We start from the raw sequence: 21,452 nt of genomic DNA on the forward strand, positions 1-21,452 counted from the left end.
AACATCAGGCAAATATCACAATTGTTGCAGGCAAAACCTGCCAATGGATGCTAAAATAAACAGCAAAAAAAAATGCATGGTTTCAAAGTATCCCCTCCCACAGGATACTCATTAATATAAATGGAGAAAATAGGGAGAAACCTGGCAGACACCACTTAAATTAAGCAATTAAGGTTAATATTACCAATAAAACACAAATTAACATCTTATACCTCATATGATCCACTGAAAGGGGCACATGAATTCTACAGTATTCTTAAAAATACTTATCTGTATCATCAGAGTAAGGAGAAAGAAACAAATATGAAATGGGGGAGGCAAGGAAGAACTCCTTGTGAAGTTGGATTAGAAATTGGAGGTGTCAATGTGGACTCATAATTTCTAAAACACGTTTATATATAAATATAAGTGTGTGTGTTTCCTTGCTTTGTCAGCTACAAAGCTCTAGGCTCAGTGATATCCCAGAAGCAATGAGCATACCTGGTTCTAAGTTGCTAAATACCATTCCCCCTAAAAGGAACCAAGCTCCTTGGAGAAATGGCTGATTCCAGGGCTCAGGAAGGGAAGGTACACATTTAGTCTGGAACGTCTTATTTTACTAGAAAGTAAGGAAGTGCTCAAAAAATGGTGAGGCATATCAAAAGGACACAGGAACCAGGTTTGATGGAGCTCCCCAAGCCAAATCTCAGACAATTTTAACATCAATATAAATAAGTACAGTAACATTATAATCCACTGATAGAAACCTGAGTCTATACTTAAAATACAGTCACAGGGATGGTATATGATTGATAGATAAATGACAGACACAAGAGGAGGGACGATTCCTTAAAGTAAAACACTGATATATGTGGAGCATGTAGCAAAACTAAAAATGACTATTTTGCAGCCATCATAATAATGATTGTTTTAGACAATTATCAACTGTTGCTAAATTGGGGAGGGGCACAGGAGATATTTGAAAAAGAGCAAAAAACTTACATAATCTTAAAGTATCTCCCCAAAGATTGTTTATTACTTACAAGGGGGTATCATAACTATATAGTGAAGACACAGAACAATACTTGGACCAGGTGATCAAAATTAACATCAACAAGGGCCGGCCCAGTGGCATAGTGGTTAAGTTCACCCGCTCTGCTTCAGCGGCCCGGGGTTCGCAGGCTCGGATCCTGGGCATGGACCTACGCACCACTTATCAAGCTATGCTGTGGCAGGCGTCCCACATATAAAGTAGAGGAAGATGGGCATGGATGTTAGCCCAGGGCCAATCTTCCTCAGCAAAAGGAGGAGGATAGGCAACAGATGTTAGCTCAGGGCTAATCTTCCTCACACACACACACGAAAAATACAAAGTAAAAAAAATTAACATCAACAGTGAGTTCTTCAGATCTAATACTCTAACAAGGACACATCACTTTTGTAGTATTTTGGCTGGGGATACACAACCTCAATCTAATCATTAGAAAACACCTAATAACTCAAATTGGAAAACATTCTATAAAACACATATACACAAATTGCTGACTATTTTTGTTATGGAGAATTGATCTTTATGATAAATAAACATTATCTGAAGGAAGAGATCATACCTTATCTTTGTATCTCCACCATCTATTACATTACTTGATAATTAGAAAGGGCTTAATAAACATTAGTGGAATGAATATTTCCTGCCTAGACTGTAAGATGTTAAGTCCCAGACACTGCCTTTATTCATCGATGTTTCCAGCCCCAAACAGTGAAGACACAAAATATAATGGTTAGAAGAATAATGAATCTTTAAACTAGGTAAATAGAATTTGTTCATAAGTTATATAATATTCCACACTCTCATCTCAACCAAATTTTCAAAAGAAAACTTTTTTCAAAACTTTTTAATACTATATTATAAAATCAGAGAATTAGAAATTTAAAGAATCACTTTAAACATACAAATAATTATACACTAACTTTGAAAAGACTTGTTTTTCCACAAAAGTAAAACTACAAAAATAAGTTGAAGTAACAACAAGATTTATGGATACACTGCAGTTAGAACTCAACTTTATTGTTACAACCAATTTTTATTTACAGAATATAAATCTCTTCAAAAGATACATTCCTTCATTTAATCAATGGTAAAAGGCCTTATTAAAACAGAAATAAAGCCTAAACATCACTTACATTTAAACAGAAATACAAACAGTTTCATTAAAAGTTTATAAACATATAGCAAAAATGTATTTTTACTTAAGCAGTTACATGAATGAGGCTGTTTTTAATTTTCTTCACTGGCAACCCCATTTTATCCACAGAACAAATTTTACTTAAATTAACAGTAGTAAAAATGTAAAAATTAAATTTTAAACATGAAAATAAGCAACAAAAAACAGGAAGTATCTTCATTACCAAACAGATTAACAAGTTCTCAGACACTCAGATATTTTCTGAGGCGTATCAAAACACCTACATCAAAAGTTGCATTCATTTAAGAGGTATCAATACATTTTCAGTGCTGAGACTATTTGTAGCACTTACAGTATATACAAAGCAGCATTAAACTACTATGGTTCACATTTGATAAACACAAATTTAAGCTTTATGCCACAATTTTCCAATTCACATACAGCTAATGCAATGACAATTATTCATTTTGGTTTCTTTCTTCTGAAACTGATAGGAAATTATCACTTAAGAACATGTAATATTGCCAGGTCTTCTTCCTTATAATAATAGTATGTTTTAAATTCAAATACTTCATACCATGGAAAATTTACCCAGCTGTACAAACGTCCCTAAATACAATACAGCTAAAAAGTTTCTTCTCTGCAGATTCCACCAATTTATAGTTACTTTAGAACAGATAAATAACAGGAAACTTCTTCAGATTACTGGACAATAAAAATTTCAGTGTGTCACTACATCATTTATGTAGCAGCACACCACAACCAGGGCAAGTAAATATTCTCATCTCCTCCACTGCTTTTTGGGGTCTTTTCCAGGTCACAGGAGCTCGTTTACACGGATACCACTGGGTCTCAAACTATCTCTGAAAGTTCTTTTATTAAGAGTTTTGAAATCTAACTAGTGGAACAACTCAAATCAGCCATCTTTTTCTTACCCTTCACTAACTAGTTCAAATATAATATGTAATGTTTTCAATTTTTATAAACGTCTTATAAGTGTTTTGTTTAAACGACTAATGGTATTTAGATCATTAATGGGTAAGACGTAAACAAAAATATGCCTACATGTAGGGATTAAGAGTATTTTACAGAGCAACTTTTTCATAACTAGAAAAGCTATAGGATTCATAATGAACACAGATTTTATTTTAACTGTAGTATCAGTAGGATAGTAAGTGCACTAAGTATAGGAAAGAAGAGAAAGCAGATTTCAGGACAGAAACCTACTAAAAAGTTGAATTTTGCATGCCTCAAACACAAAAGAATATTTTCTATAAGCACTATCATGATTTTTTCCATTCAAATAGCTGAAATCTTCTGCCCATTTCCAATTAGAATCCAAAAATGAAAATTTTAGTGTAAAAACTGTGTTCAGAAAAATCTAATTCATTATTTAATATATCTTATTAATTTCAGTTTTCAAGTATTTAAGTAATGCAAACCCAAGCATTTTCTTTTATAGCAATTCATTTACAGACTAAGCTTCAAAAATGGGGGGAAATTCACTTAAAATAATTGTTATGCTTTTGTGTCCAAAGACATCAAACCCAAGACACAACACTGTAATCACAAAAGTGGTACGTAGTAGGAAAAAAACACAGTGCAACATAACTAATGTCTTTCTTTAAAAAAAGAAACAAAAACAAACAGATCGCCTTAAATGTAACAGTTTCCTGTCAAAGGACTTTCTAAAGTCTAATGAACTAAAGAAGAAAAATCAGAGCAAATTAATCTCGAAATACAAAGCTGCTTTACCACAGACTTATAATTCATTTTCCTCTGTGCATATTAACTAGCATTTGCTGTTTGCGTAAAGTAGTGCAAGTTGCTGCCAATAACAAAACCCTCCTCCTAGCATAAAGCATTGTTAACTTTGTCTATCAATCAAATAACAGATTAATATTAAAAGCTTAAGTCTATATCACTTTGGAATGCAGTATAAAATGCTTATTAAAAGCAATTTAAAGCAGAAAATCAAACTGATAGTATTCTCATTTATATTATGAAGGAATTCAAAAATGAACTGAAGGCTTTGTGCAAGGTAAAGAAGAAATATCTATATAATTTTAAAAGTGGAAGTTTTTAACTTTTAATTTAGTGTTTGCAGGTGATTTTTTTCTTTAAATCTGGAAGCTTTTGTAACATATTTATGAAATTAAAATAAATATTTTTACTTCATAAAAAATTGAAATAACAGTCATTAAAAGATTACTCGTGTCTTTTACAACCCCATAATGCACAACTTTATATTCAGAAAAGCCTGAGATATGCTTAAGTTGAACTAAGGGCTATTAATTACCATGTCTCTTGTATATATGGGATTTAGATTCACATTGAGATATATCAAATTCAAGGGTTTTTTTGGTAGAAAAAGGTTAACAACCTTAAAAAATAGGAAAGGATAATACTTGAGTTTGCAATCATTAAATTATATTTTTAATTTGCTGAAGCTTAGAATCATGACTCAAAGAATGGAGCTCTAACAGTGTTACTAATTTACTGCTTGCAGGAATCTAACCTCACAAAAACCAATGGCCAACTAAAGAATGAAGAAAAGTCATATTAGGCACTGAGAGGTTAAATAAATAAGTACTGACATTAACAAAACTGATAAACTCTATTTCCAGTTCCTCTTGCTAACCCCACTGTACAGCCAAAACTGTTGGCTATTTCCAGTCTAAAATCAAAGAGCTGGATCATTTTCTCACAAAAAAATTCTACAAAAGGGAAGAGAATGCAAAACAATACACAATCTCATATGCAAGATACAATTCACACTAATTTACAAATTTCTATTTACACTGTTTTATATACATTCCAGGCAGACCTAGTTGATGAAGTTTTGTGCTCATATTGATCTCAAAAGATCATGTGAACAGTATGATTTACTACATCTCTTTGATTTCCAGAAAGTGGTAGTAGCATGGAATCAGGAGGGAAAAAAAATCAAATATTACTGGTCAGGTAAGATCATACATGAAAGGAACAAAGAGAAAAAAATGTGGAATTTTGCTTGTTACAGCATCCAGGCCACTATGGTCTATTAACTAACAATGAGTAGACACGAATGCCACTTCTCTAACAACCATTTTCATATTTACACAATGAGCTTACTACCAATTGAGTTATTAGGTAAGGCATTCAAGTTTTTTAGCTTAACATAAAAAGGCAACAGACATCTTAGCAAGCTACAGGACAAATTTGAGAGGGATGTTTCTTCTTTAGAATCCCTTAAATGGTCAATTAAAAAAAAGGAAGTAATTTTGAACCCTACTTTTAGCCTGCAGCATGATCCCAAAAACCTGTACAGGAAGTGGGAGCATCACAACACCCAAAATCTAGCCTGAGTGGAGGAAATATCCTAAATATCTTATTTTGTTCCCAAGATCCACTGCATAGGCCTAGGGATAAAGTGAGAGCCTTTATTCCCCTTTACATTCACTTGTATATGAATCTCTTTGACATGCTAACAATAGTGTCACAGCTAGCAGCTATGCACATAGTCTACCAGCAATGGCTCAGTGAATCTCTATTCAAAACACTTTGAAGAATATGGAATAAGGTAGAAAAATGATCTTCTCTCCCCCAATAGTTCTCCAAGACATATACTGTTGCACTTTAAGAAGTCAGAAAGCAAAAAAACAAGAGTATTACATATTCTTCATCATTCCAAGAAAATGTTCCAACCACAGATGAAAATTCCACCAAAAACAATTTCTCAGGTTCACTCTAACATTATATAAAAAGCTATTAATTAATTGGTTCCATTCATTTAGTCAATTAGGTAAAATTCTGTTGATCCTACAGTAATATGATTTATAAAAACAGAAGTGAACATCTGTAACACTGGGGAGGTAGAAAACAAATCTCGGTCTAACACTGTTATAGATACAAACAGATTTTAAGATTCTATTTATGCAACTAGAATTTACCATTTTAAATGGTCTTTAAGTGTTTCTACTTGTTTTATTAGCTTTAAATATCTTGAGATAATCCAAGTATTTTAAAGCACTTATCTGAGAATATAAGTCATTTGGAATAATACATCAGACTCCCCAGAAGATTTCTCAGAGGATAAATCTGTAGTTGCATATTCTGAATATGCAGATCCATCAAGCCAACTTTGTACATGGGCACTTATGTGACCAAAGTGCAAAGCTTGTCAGACTAATTTTCTAAGTAAAGTTAACCATGATTGCTCAACTCCACACAGCAGTCTTCAAAACTTGAAGCCTACTTATCTATCCCAAAGATCTAACTTCCTTCCATATAATAATTGTCATCCTCACACTCTCAAACAAAATAAAAAACACATTTAAACAAAATCAAGATAAATCAAAACAAACAGAAGCCCTCCTACCATGAGAATTTCTGCTTAATTCACATTTTGTTATATCTGATATTAAATGCACAAGATCAATGTTCTAAATGTTCCTTATTTAATTCTTTAACTGCTTCAACTTACTTCTCTGAACTTACATGTATCAAGTAATCATTTGCTATCATTCTAAAGACATGGAACCACACTAAAACATGAAACCAAAATGTAAAGAATGAATCTAGAGAGGTAAAAAAGAATTACTCTAAATGACATTGTCTTGTTCCCAAGTATGATAAACATTCTATCTTTGTTTCAAAAATTAGCAATTGTTCTACTAGTTACTATTTAATAACAAACAAAAACAAAGAACATCTCAATAAGTAAAACAAAATTTTTGGTTAGAAACAACTTGAGATAGTAAAATTTTAAAAACAAACTAGTAACTTAAATGACCATATTTAGTATATGAAAACGTTATTTAATGCAGATTTTGGTAACATAAAAATCATCATATATCTATTCCAGTATTATATGGTAAATATTAATATTTATACTGCCAGACTACATAGGCACAGAGGAATTTAATTCTAAAATCTATTCCCCAAAAAGAAACACTTTCCAATATTCAATTCAAAAAGATGTACCATTAGCATAGATAGTGAATGTATTTCACCCTCCTAAACAGATATTTTTCTATGAACATCCTAAGTTATCTATACCAATATCTGGCATTTCAAGAGTAAATGATTCATTTTACTTATAGCGCATCAAGATAAAAAGGTTACACTGAACACCTAGAATGTTTACTAAAATTAATCTTAAAGTAAAACAAAAAAATTTTTCTCTGGAACATTTTCATTGCTTACACTCAAGAAACAGATGAAACAGATGAAAGCAGTCACAGAATCATGTTAAATTTATAATAAATAATTCACATAAAACATAGATTAAATTATCAAAGAATTAAACTGACATCTTTATACCTTTTTGTAGATTTAACAAATTTCTAATCCACCACATACTGATAGCAGTAGGTATATTTCTTGACATCATTCAGTCTATTTAAAAAATAGATTGGTTGTTTAGAGGCATAATTTGTAAAGCAACATAACCAAATTAAATAACAGAATTTTATCAAATATTGGCTTTCCAGAATTTCTTAAGAAAAGATTCACAAGCATTGTTCAGCTACTTGAGAATAATTAAATCTCTTCTTTACTCAGGCATTTTTAACGCAGTAACCTCAGGCTTCATTTTAAAGTATTGGTTAAAACGAACAATTGAATACCTAGTGAGAAAAGAGAGTAACAAAAGAATTAGTCAAAGCTGAAAAACTTAATCCTTCCTTTATTGCCACTCACCCCTTCTAAATTGATTTTTTTTTTTATTTTAAGACTTTCAAAGGACATATTTTTAGTTTACTGCACCACCTACTGGACACTTTTCTAATACTGAGAGCATTTAACAGATTATACCAGATTTCCTCGAAGACCAATTATTAAATGTATGCAAGCTTTATAATATTTGACTGAAAATAACTGCAATGTCCCCTATGACTTCTAAATGTTAATCCAAAAAACGGTAGAGACTAACGTATTGCATACAATAAACGTAAACTTACCCAAGGAAATCAAACTCAATAGTGGAGTATTTGGCTTGAATCAAAGCCCACAATCCCCAAAAGAAATGAGAAGCCTAAAAACAAGAGAAGAAAAATCAAGAATTATGACACTGCATTTTTTTGTAAAACAAATAAACTATTAATTTTTCCTTTTTCATCAATTTCATGCCAATATTTTCTCGATGCTTTTTTTATATAAAATATCTAATACACAGGTAACACTGAAGTATACAGATATCTGGATGGCTAGAGATCACTTCTGTCCACACCATACAGGTTATAATAAATTATAAGCACTTAAAAAATAGAGCCCAATTCCTGTAACCTGTGTTACAGGTTTGTGTAGGCAGAGTTCAGCACCAGCACTGACAGATGTTGGTTAAGTGTTTTTAATGGTTATAATTGCTAATAGGCTTTCCTGTAAACTACATTATCAAAGGACTTTGTTTCTTGACATAAAAATATAAACAAAAAGGAAAATCTAAATCTCTAAAACATATATTTAAATGTAAAGAATGTTCTAGGGGTGACAAACATCTGAAAACAACTTTCATTGACCCAACAATCCTGCATAACCAATCACAACGTAAAGGAACATGACTTATGTCAGACAAAAACGGATCTTAGGACTTAAAGAGTAAAAAAAACAGATGACTATGTGAGATGTGTGTGATTAGAAGCTGTAAAATAATTGTGTGTGTGTGCTTTACCATCTATTTTCAGTTAAACATGATGATACTTTAAATATTATTAACACTAATAAGACTTCATTTCCCAAGAAATATTCTAAGTAGAAATACTTTAACTAGAAAAAAACAGTCTTAATGACAATGTTTTTGTTTCAGCTAAATTCACTACAGAAACAACAACAAAAAGTCTCTTAGAAAAAACTACTCAATAGTTATGACCTTGGTATTAAAAAAAAAGTAATTTGATATGTAAAGCAGCACGGTATATGAGAAAGGATTTTTAATTTGAATTACAAGTTGCAGGGGTTCAAATTCAGGCTCTGTCACTAACTCCCTTTGCAAACTATGTCACAAAGTTTTAGTGTCAAATTCTCAATTAAAAGATGAGAATGTTAACCATTCTGTATTCCACACAGGATTACTTTAAAGATTAATGGCAATTATATACGTAAAAATATCTTTTTACCCTCTAAAGAACTCTATTTAAAAAGTATGTTGTGGGGCTGGCCTGGTGGCATAATGGTTAAGTTCACGTGCTCCGCTTTGGCAGCCGAGGGTTTGCAGATTCGGATTCCGGGCACGGACCTACACACCGCTTACCAAGCCATGCTGTGGCAGGAGTCCCACATAAAACAGAGGAGGATGGCACAGATGTTAGCTCAGGGCCAATCTTCCTCAGCAAAAAGAGGTGGATTGGCAACAGATGTTAGCTCAGGGCTAATCTTTCTCACCAAAAAAAAAAAGTATGTTGCTGTAAAAATCTCCATTTAAAAAAAACTACTGCAGGGCCAGCCCGGTAGCGTAACGGTTAAGTTTGCACTCTCTGGCGGCTGGGGGTTTGAGGGTTCAGATCAGGCTCGGACCTACACACTGCTCATCAAGCCATGCTGTGGCAGCGTCCCACATATAAAATAGAGGAAGACTGCACAGATGTTAGCTCAGGGCCAGTCTTCCTCGCTAAAAAAAAAAAAAAATACTATTGCACTTTGTTTTTATCTTCCTCAAAAAATATCACTAGCAGGATATATAACTTCCCATCAAATGCAGAAAAAAATAAACAATGCAGTAAAGAGTAAACAGCTAAAGTCACATGCACATGAAGCCTAATGGTTGGGGGGAAAAAAAAACACCTGGGCTCTGGAGTCAAACTGCAAACATTACTAGCCATGTGGCTTTGAGCAACTCAATTAATCCCTCTGTACCTTTGTTTCCTCATGTGTAAAATCGAGGTATGGTATTATGATTTATAATAAAAAATAAATATTTGGTCTTCATCCACTATTCCTGGCTTATAGCTCCCAAAATCCTTGGAATTTCCTAAGCAAAAGAGCAATGGGAGTATCTTCTGTTAAAATATTTGGTCTTTTGTTATGGGTTCCTGAAATAGTTGCAGAGCCATAAAAGAGAAAGGAGTGTCTTATTACTCATAACAACCTGAGTTTATGTCAATGAGGTAACTTTTGGAAAGCACCTAAGTATGATGGCTGGTTGCCAGGGAAACCAACCATGTGATCAGAGGGTTGGAACTTTCAGTCCCAACCCCTGCTGACTTCCAGCGAGGGGAGAGGGGCTGGAGATCTAGTTCAATCATCAATGGGCAATGATTTAATCAATCCTGCCTATGTAATGAGGCCTCATGTAAAATGTAAAAAACCAAACGGAGGGCATTCCAAGAGCTTACAGGTTGGTGAACCAGAACACGCCCATATGCTGGGAGGGTGGCACACCTGTCCACGGGAACAGAAGTTCCTGCGCTCAGGACCCTTCGGGACCCATCAGGACCTCACCCTAATGTACCTCTTTATCTGGCTGTTCTTCTGTATCCTTATAATATCCTTTACAATAAACTGGTAAACATATGTAAATGTTTCTCTGAGTTATATGAGCCACTCTAGCAAATTAATCAAACGCAAGGAGGGAGTTGTGGAAACCTCCGATTTATAGCCAGTGAGTAACAAGCCCACCACACAACCTAGATTTGCAATTGGCATCTGAAGGGGCAGGGGGAGGGTAGATAGTGTCAGAATGACTTAAATTTGTAGGATACCCGATCACTGCCTGCTGAGAATTGGAGAACTGCTTAGTGGTGTGGAAAAAACACACACTGGAACAGATAATATTAGTATCTACACCTGGCATATAACAAACATTCAATAAAATATTAACTATTATTATATGAAATCAGGATAAAAATAATAAAGATTTTCAAAAATGGACTTCCTTCTATCTAAAGAAGTATCTCAGGTACTGTGAAGGAATTATGAGATGAGACGACTTCCTTCCTTTGAAAGTCTAAATCAGTGTGGTTCTCAAAGTGGTCCATGAACCTATGGGAGGTTCCTGAGGCCCAAAACTATTTCCATAATAATACCAATATGTTACTTGCCTTTTTGACTATGTTAAAATTTGCCGTGATGGTTCAAAAGCAATAGTGGGTGAAGCTACTGGTACCTTAACGTTAAGTCAAGGCAGCGGCACCAAACTGTATTATTCTTCATCATGACATACTCACAGTAAAAAACCAGTCAGACTAAAGAATGTCTTTAAGAAGCCATTAAAACTATTAATTTTATTAAATCTCTACCTTTGAGTACATGTTATTCTAATACTCTGCAGGACAATGTAGGAAGAACACATAAAGCACGTCTGTTGCATATCCAAAGCACGAAGGCTGTCCCAAGGAAAAACACTTAGTTGTACACAAGTGAGTCGTGAGCTGAACTTGCATATTTTTAATGGAACACCATTTTTACTTGAAAGCACAACTGAAACTAACTAGAGTTAGACTTGGGTATCTGGCAGACATTTCTCAAATATAAAAAAGAGAACTTGTCATGAAATGAAAATAATTGACAGAATTTGTTGCCAATGATAGACTGACTATTCCACCTAAAATTAGAACTTTGGAAAATTTGTATTTGACTCTGTGAGCTTCTCAATGCAGTAATTAAAATTTTTCTGATGACACTTCTGGTGATATCAATGAATGTGATTTTTTTGCTATATAATGAGATGTATCAACATTTGGAAGATCTATAGAACTCAACGAATCCATATTTTCTAAATAACTAATGAATGATGTTAAAACTACAAAATCGGGGCCGGCCCGGTGGCGCAAGCGGTTAAGTGTGCGCGCTCCGCTGCGGTGGCCCGGGGTTCGCTGGTTCAGATCCCGGGCGTGCACCGACGCACTGCTTGGCAAGCCATGCTGTGGCGGCGTCCCATATAAAGTGGAGGAAGATGGGCACAGATGTTAGCCCAGGGCCGTCTTCCTCAGCAAAAAAAGAGGAGGATTGGCGGATGTTAGCACAGGGCTGATCTCCTCACAAAAAAAAAAAAAACTACAAAATCACACACTGGTACAAGAGCCAATCAAAGTGCAAGATAAACCAATAGATTTTAATGTAATAGAGTACATAAAGTTAACTGATGTGGTCAGATTGCGCACTGCAACTAACCTTTAAGAAACTATCACTTGTTGAGTTTTGGTGAAGTATCAGAAAAGAATACCCACAATTATCTGAAAAGACAAAACACTCCTCTCTTTTCCAACAATACATGTGCTTTGGTGAAACAGGACTTTCTTCATATACTTCAACCAAAACTATATATTTCAACAGATGAAATGCAGAAGCAGATATGAGAATATACCTTTTTTTAAGCCAGACATTACAGAGATTTGCAAAAGTGTAAAATAATGCCGTTCTTCCACTAAATTGTTTTTTGTTTTGGAAAATAGTATTTCTCACTTTAAAAATGCTGTTAATGGGGGCCAGCCCGGTGGCGCAGCGGTTAAGTGCGCATGCTCCGCTTCGGCGGCCCGGGGTTCATGGGTTCGGATCCCAGGTGTGCACCGACACACTGCTTGTCAAGCCATGCTGTGGCAGCGTCCCATATAAACTAGAGGAAGATAGGCATGGATGTTAGCCCAGGGCCAATCTTCCTCAGCAAAAAAGAGGAGGATTGGCATCAGATGTTAGCTCAGGGCTGATCTTCCTCAAAAAAAAAAAAAAAATGCTGTTAATGGGGGCCAGCCCCATGGCAGAGTGGTTAAGTCTGGCACACTCTGCTTCGGTGGCCCGGGTTTGCAGGTTCAGATCTCAAGCACAGACCTACACCACTTGTCAAGCCATGTTGTGGTGGCAACCCACATACAAAACAGAGGAAGACTGGCACAGATGTTAGCTCAGGGCGAATCTTCCTCAAGCAAAAAAAAAAAAACATGCTGTTTGTGTTAACATGAGTTTATTATTTTCTTTAAATATGTATTTAATAAGTATTTTGAATTTGTTTTAATTTCCGATATGTTAAATACTAATAATTAACCTATATAAACAAAAGTTCATAGAGGTCTTCAAAAAAATTTTTAAGTATAAAGGGAGGTCCTGAGACCAAAAAGTTTGAGAACCACTAGTCTAAATCACGTCAGCATACTTTAAGTGACATAAAAATCATTTGTGGATGGTATCATAATCTCTTCCTATTAGGTTGGTTCTGTAGTGAAAAAAGCTGAAATTAGGAGACATTCTACACCTAAAAATAACATCAAACCAGCTCTTCCCACCATTTCAAACAGTGTTGGTAACTGTATTTCTCAATCAATTTTTATTCATATAGTAATATAAAACATAACTAAATGATTCTACACTAGAGAAGCATTATACACATTAACTTCACAAAAACTCCTCATTTTGGTAGGCAACACCTTTTATAGGGTGAAAAATGAAAAATGTATATATAACATTAGACTTTTTTTTTTTTTTTTTTTAAGATTTTATTTATTTATTTTTTCCCCCAAAGCCCCAGTAGATAGTTGTGTGTCATAGCTGCACTTCCTTCTAGTTGCTGTATGTGGGACGCGGCCTCAGCATGGCCGGAGAAGCAGCGCGTCGGTGTGAGCCCGGGATCCGAACCCGGGCTGCCAGCAGTGGAGCGCGCTCACTTAACCACCAAGCCACGGGGCCGGCCCTAACATTAGACTCTTAAATGGATGAAAAGGAAATGTAGGAAATAGACCATTCATCATTTGCAGTCCCAAAACTGGCAAAGAGAGAATCTTTAAGTCCAAATAAAATAATACAATATTGTGATTTACTTATACTATTTCTCTCTGATTTATAAGTTATGAATATGTGTAAGACTCTCTATCAAAGGGCATTTTAATTTCTAGGCTACTCACCTCTGTTGCAAAGGAAAATTCAAAGCTAAATAACTAAAATGAATCCTCAAACTGTTTTCTGAAAAACCGCTATATAATATTTTACTTAGAATCTGAAGTCTGTAAACAATGTGTCTAAAAATTCCTCAAAGCTTAAAAAACCCATATGTACACTGTATTTGGTTTTATAATGCAAATACTTACTTTTGTTTGTCACGTCCTCAACATTAATTAATTATAATAAACAATCAATAACAAGTGAAGTCTAAAGTCAGAGCATGCCCTGAGCAATAAACATTTACCAATCATTTACTTAAAAATATCTATAATCTTCTTCAAACCTTTTTTTGCCTCCCTTCATACATCACAGACTGCAGAAAACAAGATGACTCTGCTAGAGCAGAAGTGAGAAGTGGGAAATAGGGCCGGCCCCGTGGCTTAGCAGCTAAGTGCACGCTCCGATACTGGCAGCCCGGGTTCCGATCCCGGGCGCCCACCGACACACCGCTTCTCTGGCCATGCTGAGGCCGCGTCCCATATACAGCAACTAGAAGGATGCACAACTACGACATACAACTATCTACTGGGGCTTTGGGGGAAAAAAGGAGGAGGACTGGCAATAGATGTTAGCTCAGAGCCGGTCTTCCTCAGCAAAAAGAGGAGGATTAGCACGGATGTTAGCTCAGGGCTGATCTTCCTCACCAAAAAAAAAAAAAAAAAAGTGGGAAATAAGACAGAATTTGTAGATATTATCATTTGGATTTCATTCTGTACGTCACAGGGAACCATAAAGTAGGAAACCGACATAATCAGATTCATGAATTTGATTCTAGTTATTAGAAAGATCACTTTTATATGTACAGGATGAATCACAGATTGAAAAAACCTAGAGGTAAAGAGACCAGCAAAGGCTGAAAAAGATGAGAGATTAAGGCCTTAATCAAAGGTCATAAAATTGAAGGAGAAAGAGTTGGAATTAAGAGAATTTTAGAAAACAAGAATAATAGAACTTGGAAATTAAAAAAAAAAGTGAGAATGGAGAAGAGGAACACATGAAAGAAAATTTCTTCTTTCCTGGTTTTCAAAATAAAGCAACTGAATGGACAGTATTTTAATTAAATCAAGACTAGAATAAAGGATAAATAATGAGATAGAGGACAGGATGCATGAAATAAAATTAAAGTTTGGACATACTGTGGTCAAATACCAACAGGACCCTGGATAGAGATAGTGGGTACTGACCTGGAGCTCAACAGTGGGAGGAAATTCAACTTAGGATCATTAACAGAAAAGGCAATAAAAGCTATGGGACTAGATCACCCAATGAAAGTATATAAAGTGAAAGGAGGAGGGAGAGCCCAAAATCAGAACACTAGGGAACACTAACATGTGAGTGGGTTGGGGGAAGAGGAGGCAAAAAAGGAGTCAGGGAAGGAAACTGCGAAGGAAAGCACAAAAGAGGACAACCAAGGATGAATGGTATCACAAGAGTTAACGAAAGAGAAAATTCTAAGAATCAATGGTAAATACTGTCAAATGCAATGGACAGATCAAGTAAGATGAAGACTGAAAAGTTTAAATTGGACTTAGCAATTATGTCATTATTGGTAACCGTGATCCAAATCTTTTTTTTTAGAATAGTGAGGGAGAAGACAGATTGCAGTAGTCTGAGAAGTGCACAAAAGATGATAAAAGAGAAAGATTGCAGGTGTGCTTTTATTTCACCCTAACTTCCCAAATATTTACTCATTCAAACACCTGAGATTGTGACAGACATTTACTTAATGATCGGTAGGATGAAATTAAGAGCTGATAAGAGAGTTAGGTAAACTGGCTTGCTAAAAAGAAGCTACAAAAACAGTCTTTAAAAAGAAAGGAAGATACATCAAAAGGAGAGTTAGTAATCTTAGTGAGAGGGGCTGGTGAAGCCAAGTGTGAGTCAGCTAAGTTCTGCTATATTCTTTCTGTTCTGAAGATAGCAATAGAGGCCCTGATGTAAGAAAGTAACCCACCTTAGAAGAGAAAGGTCAAGGAGAGAAAGTTCTAGAAAAGCACATGGCAGAGGATCAGCAGAATTTAGATAAAAGAAGAAGAGGAATTCAAAACAAAACTGACTTAATAAATGGTTTTCAATGGTTTCTTAACGAAGAAGAACTGGGAATTGGTATTAGAATCTTGGAGTATAATAAACTTACTATATTGCTTATGTGAAAACTAATATGTAAATTCTGAAGACATACTAAATGAGGAATAAATATTAAAAAGGTATTGAAGTTTTATGTCTCTATCAATCATCCTTTATCCTTTTTCCATAAGACTTTCTACTAAACATATGACATTACATGAATATGTTTGCTGTACGTTTCAAGATATATCCTCTTTTTAAAAAAATTAGGTTAAATTATCTTTTTTTAATCAGGTTAACTAAGTTTCCTTCCAATTCTAATTTGCTAAGAGTTTTAAACAGGGCTGGGTGTTAAATTTCATCCCAAAAAAGGATATTTTGTACATTTCATTTGCCCTTCTAAATTATAAGCACTTTCAAGGAATACACTATGTTTTATTTCTTTTTTAAGCCTTCAATCTACCCGACCTAGAGTAACAATAAGTACTTGTTAACTGATTAATGAATATTTATAATCAACCTGGTGATCAAACCAGAAGTAATTGTGTTTTTCAATACCACGCATATATATATATAACCACAGTATCCAAACAAAGGTGTTAAAACATCATCAAAAGTTTACAAGGGAACCCAAGTTAACTCTCTAATAGTAAATAGTGGGATTGCTGACTAAGAATTTATAAGCAATGTGGACTTTATGTGGAAATTAACAAACTCAGTGCCTTAGGAATAATTTAATTTCTTTAAAATTAGTACATGGAAAAAATACAAATTATATCAACAATAATATTCTTCAGGTTAATACAGAAATTGGCTAAACAGAAGTATTAAGATGATTCTGAAGTTCATTAAATGACCTCATCAGAAAAGCCCTGCATGCTCTACTTTAAGATCATGCTTAAATAAATAGAAACAGCAAGTATCCTAGGACCAGCTGGAGAGCACGTTATTAATTTAATCAACAGTTCTGCTGAAAACAGGATCAGAACAGCAGGTAAAGTCAGATTTCTGCACACTCTCTTACTTGAGATGTAGTCTGAATGGCTCTAGGGAAATGCTGCTCTTAAGACTATGGAAACAGTACACCTGTGAGCCACCAACAGGGTCTATTTGTAAAGACTACATAAATATTCCCATGCCAATTATACAGAATTATACTAAAACTAAAAAGAAGTAGCTAAAATAACTTTAACCTGGTATTCAATTTTATTGTCTAACACCTTAGCTGAAAGCTCATTCTAATGCATCATGTCATTCTCAAAAGATCGCTTAAATGAAGTAATTTTTTAAAAAATAAATGCATTTAGAGTAAAGAAAAGTGAGTCTTGAAAATAATAATAGTAAAGCATTAAAACATCAAAGAAGCTAGAAATAACTGCTTATCAAAAGAAGGTCAATAAGACAAACATAATTCTACTGGTTCTTCAAATCTACTTTTATCATGTTAACATTACAATGTGATGATTAAATGTATTGTGGAAAACCTCATTTCCCATAAATCTGTCCTTGACTACATGTTTTTCATAAGGTAAAGAAAAAGAATAGATATAATATAAAAAGCTGCTTCATACATTAATTTTAACTCGAACTAGAACCCACTCATTAAACAAATAATTACTGAGCACTTACCATGTGGCCAGGTACTATCCTTCTAGGGGCTGGGGACACAGTAGTGAATGAAACAAAATCTTTGTCCTCAAAAGCATTATAATGGGGGAATTGTAAACAATCGTGTTTTGTCATTATTTTGAACAAAAATTAACAAAACTCAAAATGAGAAATTGTTTTATAAGATGATGAAAATTTTAAAAGCTTTTTGAATTACAGTAAGAATTTTTCATTTGTTGTTTACATTTAAACTTACCAATGCAAACTGATTGACCTGAATGAAGAGTATTTCTACCTCCTTTTCAGTAACTTCGGTCCCAAAGCCCTTATATTCTTTGTAGGCTTCAAGGTAAGAACGCAGCCACTGGCTCTGTAGTTTTCTATCTGGATAAAGACTATAGTCTACATCACTCACACCTAAAGTGGAAAAAAAGTACATTGAAGATTTTATTTTTTTTATTTTTTTTTTGAAGATTTTATTTATTTATTTTCTCCCCAAAGCCCCAGGAGATAGTTGTATGTCATAGCTGCACATCCTTGTAGTTGCTGTATGTGGGACGCGGCCTCAGCATGGCCAGAGAAGCGGTGCATCGGTGCACGCCCGGGATCCGAACCCGGGCCGCCAGCAGCGGAGCGCACGCACTTAACCAGTAAGCCACAGGGCCGGCCCTGAAGATTTTAAAAATACATTCTCTTCTGCATACTTTAATATTTATCTTACCATTTACATATTTTTTTCAGAAAAAATAAAATGTATCCATTTTTGGCTGAAATACTAGATATTACGTAAATAAAATTTATTAAAATAATAAACCAAACAATCATAATGTATTCTAACTTTAATTCTAATTAGCACAATACAGTTGGATCATCATAATCAATTCTCATGGCTTCGATTTTTCTGCAAAGTGTGAAGCTTGAACCACCTGCAGCCCAAGCCACAAATCTTCATTTTAATAAGTACCCCCAGGAAATCTTATGCACACTAATATTTAGATCATTTCCTAAAACTGTGGCTCTAAAGCTTTTCTGACCATTATGGGGTATGGAATACCTTTTATATTGAAACTTAAACACACACCCTATATTAAGTTTCACCAAACAATATTTACCCTAACTACACATTCTGACTCTGATATTTTCTATTTCTTTTCTTTTCCTTCACTTACTTTAAAATAATTACCCCACAAATTTAATTTCATGATCTGCAGTTTGAAAAATACTAACCTAGAAGATAAAGTTCATACTAGTTAGCCTAGCATTCAAGGTTCTTCATAAGTTGGTCCAAACTTACTTCTCTGATCTTATAACCCTCTATTCTCCATGAATTTTATATCCTACAAAAATAGGTATACTCACCTTGAAGTTTTCTTCCTTCTTTCTGCAGTGCCCACCTTTCTCTTCTATCTGCACATCCAAATTCTACCTTTCAAGTTTTAACTCAATTTTTCTACACAAAATCGTATTAAGATCACTGGAGTTTCCTCTTTCACATCCACAGCAGTGACTATCCATATTACTAACAGTATATCTCATATATGCACTGCTGCTTTCCCTTCCCATAGATATGTGAAAACACGTACAGCACAAATGTGGGGATATGGCATGTACATAATAAGCTTGGTAGACAGAAATAACTGAAAACATGTAAATTGAAACTTTTCCCCAACTTTTCTCCCAGTCTGGTAACTGGTATAGTAAAGTATATGAAAATATATGAATGCATGAATATATACAAATACAAATTCAGCAATGAAAAATTCCTAGTAGGTATAAACCATCCAGGAGAATTTCCTAATCTTTAGTTTTAGAGCATTTCATGTTTCTAAATACAGTCATAAAATTTATTTTAAATTAATTCCACTTACATAAAAAAAAAACTAAAACTTTTATTTAGTTGTTTTGTTTTTGGTGAGGAAGATTAACCCTGAGCTAACATCTGTTGCCAATCCTCCTCTTTTTGCTGAGGAAGACTGGCCCTGGGTTAACATCTGCACCCATCTTCCTCTACTTTATATGTAGGACGCCTGCCACAGCATGGCTTGATAAGCGGTGCGTAGGTTCGAGCCCGGGATCCGAATCTGTGAACCCCAGGCTGCCACAGCAGAGCGTGTGAACTTAACCACTACGCCACCGGGCCAGGCCCTAAAACTTGTATACTTAACAGTGATAACAGATTAATTTTCAGGGGCAAAAATGATCAACTTTTCAATTATTCGTAGCCAAGACAAAAAAAAAGAATTCTTGAGCATTTTAGTTAACCAACATTCCAAAAGCACAGGTACACAATGGAAACAGCAAAGGCTTTTAAATGATAAAAAATTGGTTTCAAATCTGAGCTCTCTGTATTCTACTGTGACCTTGGTAAGTTACTTTCCTCAACGGAAACTGAGAATATTACCTAACTTACAGGATTGTTCTGAGAAAAAAATGAGATGAGATTTATGAAGCACCTTGCACTATGTCAGGCCTTAACAGAAGACACAATCACTATTTTTCTCTTATTTTCCTTAAGAAATTAAGAAAGAGGTCATCTGCTCTTTTCTCCAAAAATAAAGAAAAAAGGTCAAGAAGAAGTTAAAAAATGTTGCTCCTAGGGCCAGCCCCGTAGCTTAGCAGTTAAGTGCACGTGCTCCGCTACTGGCGGCCCAGGTTCGGATCCCGGGCGCGCACCGACACACTGCTTCTCCGGCCACGCTGAGGCTGCGTCCCACATACAGCAACTAGAAGGATGTGCAACTATGACATACAATTATCTACTGGGGCTTTGGGGAAAAAAAACGAGGAGGATTGGCAATAGATGTTAGCTCAGAGCCGGTCTTCCTCAGCAAAAAGAGGAGGATTAGCACAGATGTTAGCTCAGGGCTGATCTTCCTCACAAAAAAAAAAAAAAAATGTTGCTCCTGCTCCCAGCTGATCTTTAAATAACAAAAAAAGAATTCTAAAAGTATCATTTCAAAGTTACATATGCTACTTCATAAGTTAAACCTAGATTTTACCTGCAAATTCATTGAAATGATTTCCAATATCATATGCCAGGTAGTTGTATCCAGAATATTCATAATCAATGAACTGTACATCACCTATGTGAGACACAAAAACAAAGACATAAGAAATCACATGTAAGATCAGAAAATCCCTATGCTATTTGTAATTAAATAGCTTCCAATATTTTGTCTCATTGTTTGTGCTTGGTTACATGCACTTCTGAGACAGTACAGGGTAAGGCTGTGAATTTTATGGCAATGAGCTTTACAAAATTCAAATTATGTATCTTGGTCAACAGCTTCTTGGTGAACATTAATGTCCACTATATTAAAGAAAGTCAAAATATAGTCATTCTCCAAGTTCAAATAAAAGCAAACTATGTCTTTCACCACACGGGGGCATCAGTTACTTAAAAATTCAAGTTTAATTAGAAATGAAAACTATCTTTGGAAACTGTTAATAATCTATACAATTGTAACAAAAAATTAATCCATAATACTCCAACAATGAATTGACAAGCTAATCTACACGTGCAAACCAAATGTAAACTTTGAAAGACTTGAATTCTGTGAACCCTACAGTTATGCTATAACAACACTTGCTGATCAGCTTAACAATATCCCTAATTTAAGAAATTAGTTGCTATCAAATGCTTACATTTTCCTGGAATGCTACATACCTAAGGTTTCCAATAGCATACCTGAGCAGCATTAAGGTAGCTGTTTTATCATTTAAAAAGGGCAAAAGTATAGTTGCTTTTAAATGTTTTCTAACTTG

General features: G+C 34.7%; 1 protein-coding gene across 1 annotated transcript in view; it reads right to left on the minus strand.

Annotated features, from left to right (window-relative positions):
• Positions 1-2,026: 2,026 nt before the first annotated feature.
• Positions 2,027-21,452, minus strand: part of ETNK1 (ethanolamine kinase 1) — a 73,725-nt gene continuing 54,299 nt past the window's right edge. The window contains exons 5-8 of the mRNA XM_004444073.3: positions 20,687-20,770; positions 17,944-18,104; positions 8,108-8,181; positions 2,027-7,774 (exon numbers count right to left, since the gene is read on the minus strand). Coding sequence (XP_004444130.2) covers positions 7,702-7,774; positions 8,108-8,181; positions 17,944-18,104; positions 20,687-20,770 — 392 coding nt within the window. The 3' untranslated portion in view covers positions 2,027-7,701. The remainder of the gene's footprint in view (positions 7,775-8,107; positions 8,182-17,943; positions 18,105-20,686; positions 20,771-21,452) is intronic.

The sequence above is a fragment of the Ceratotherium simum genome, chromosome 17 (assembly GCF_057802395.1).
Source record: "Ceratotherium simum simum isolate JZ-2026a chromosome 17, ASM5780239v1, whole genome shotgun sequence".
In the NCBI taxonomy this organism is placed as follows: domain Eukaryota; kingdom Metazoa; phylum Chordata; class Mammalia; order Perissodactyla; family Rhinocerotidae; genus Ceratotherium; species Ceratotherium simum.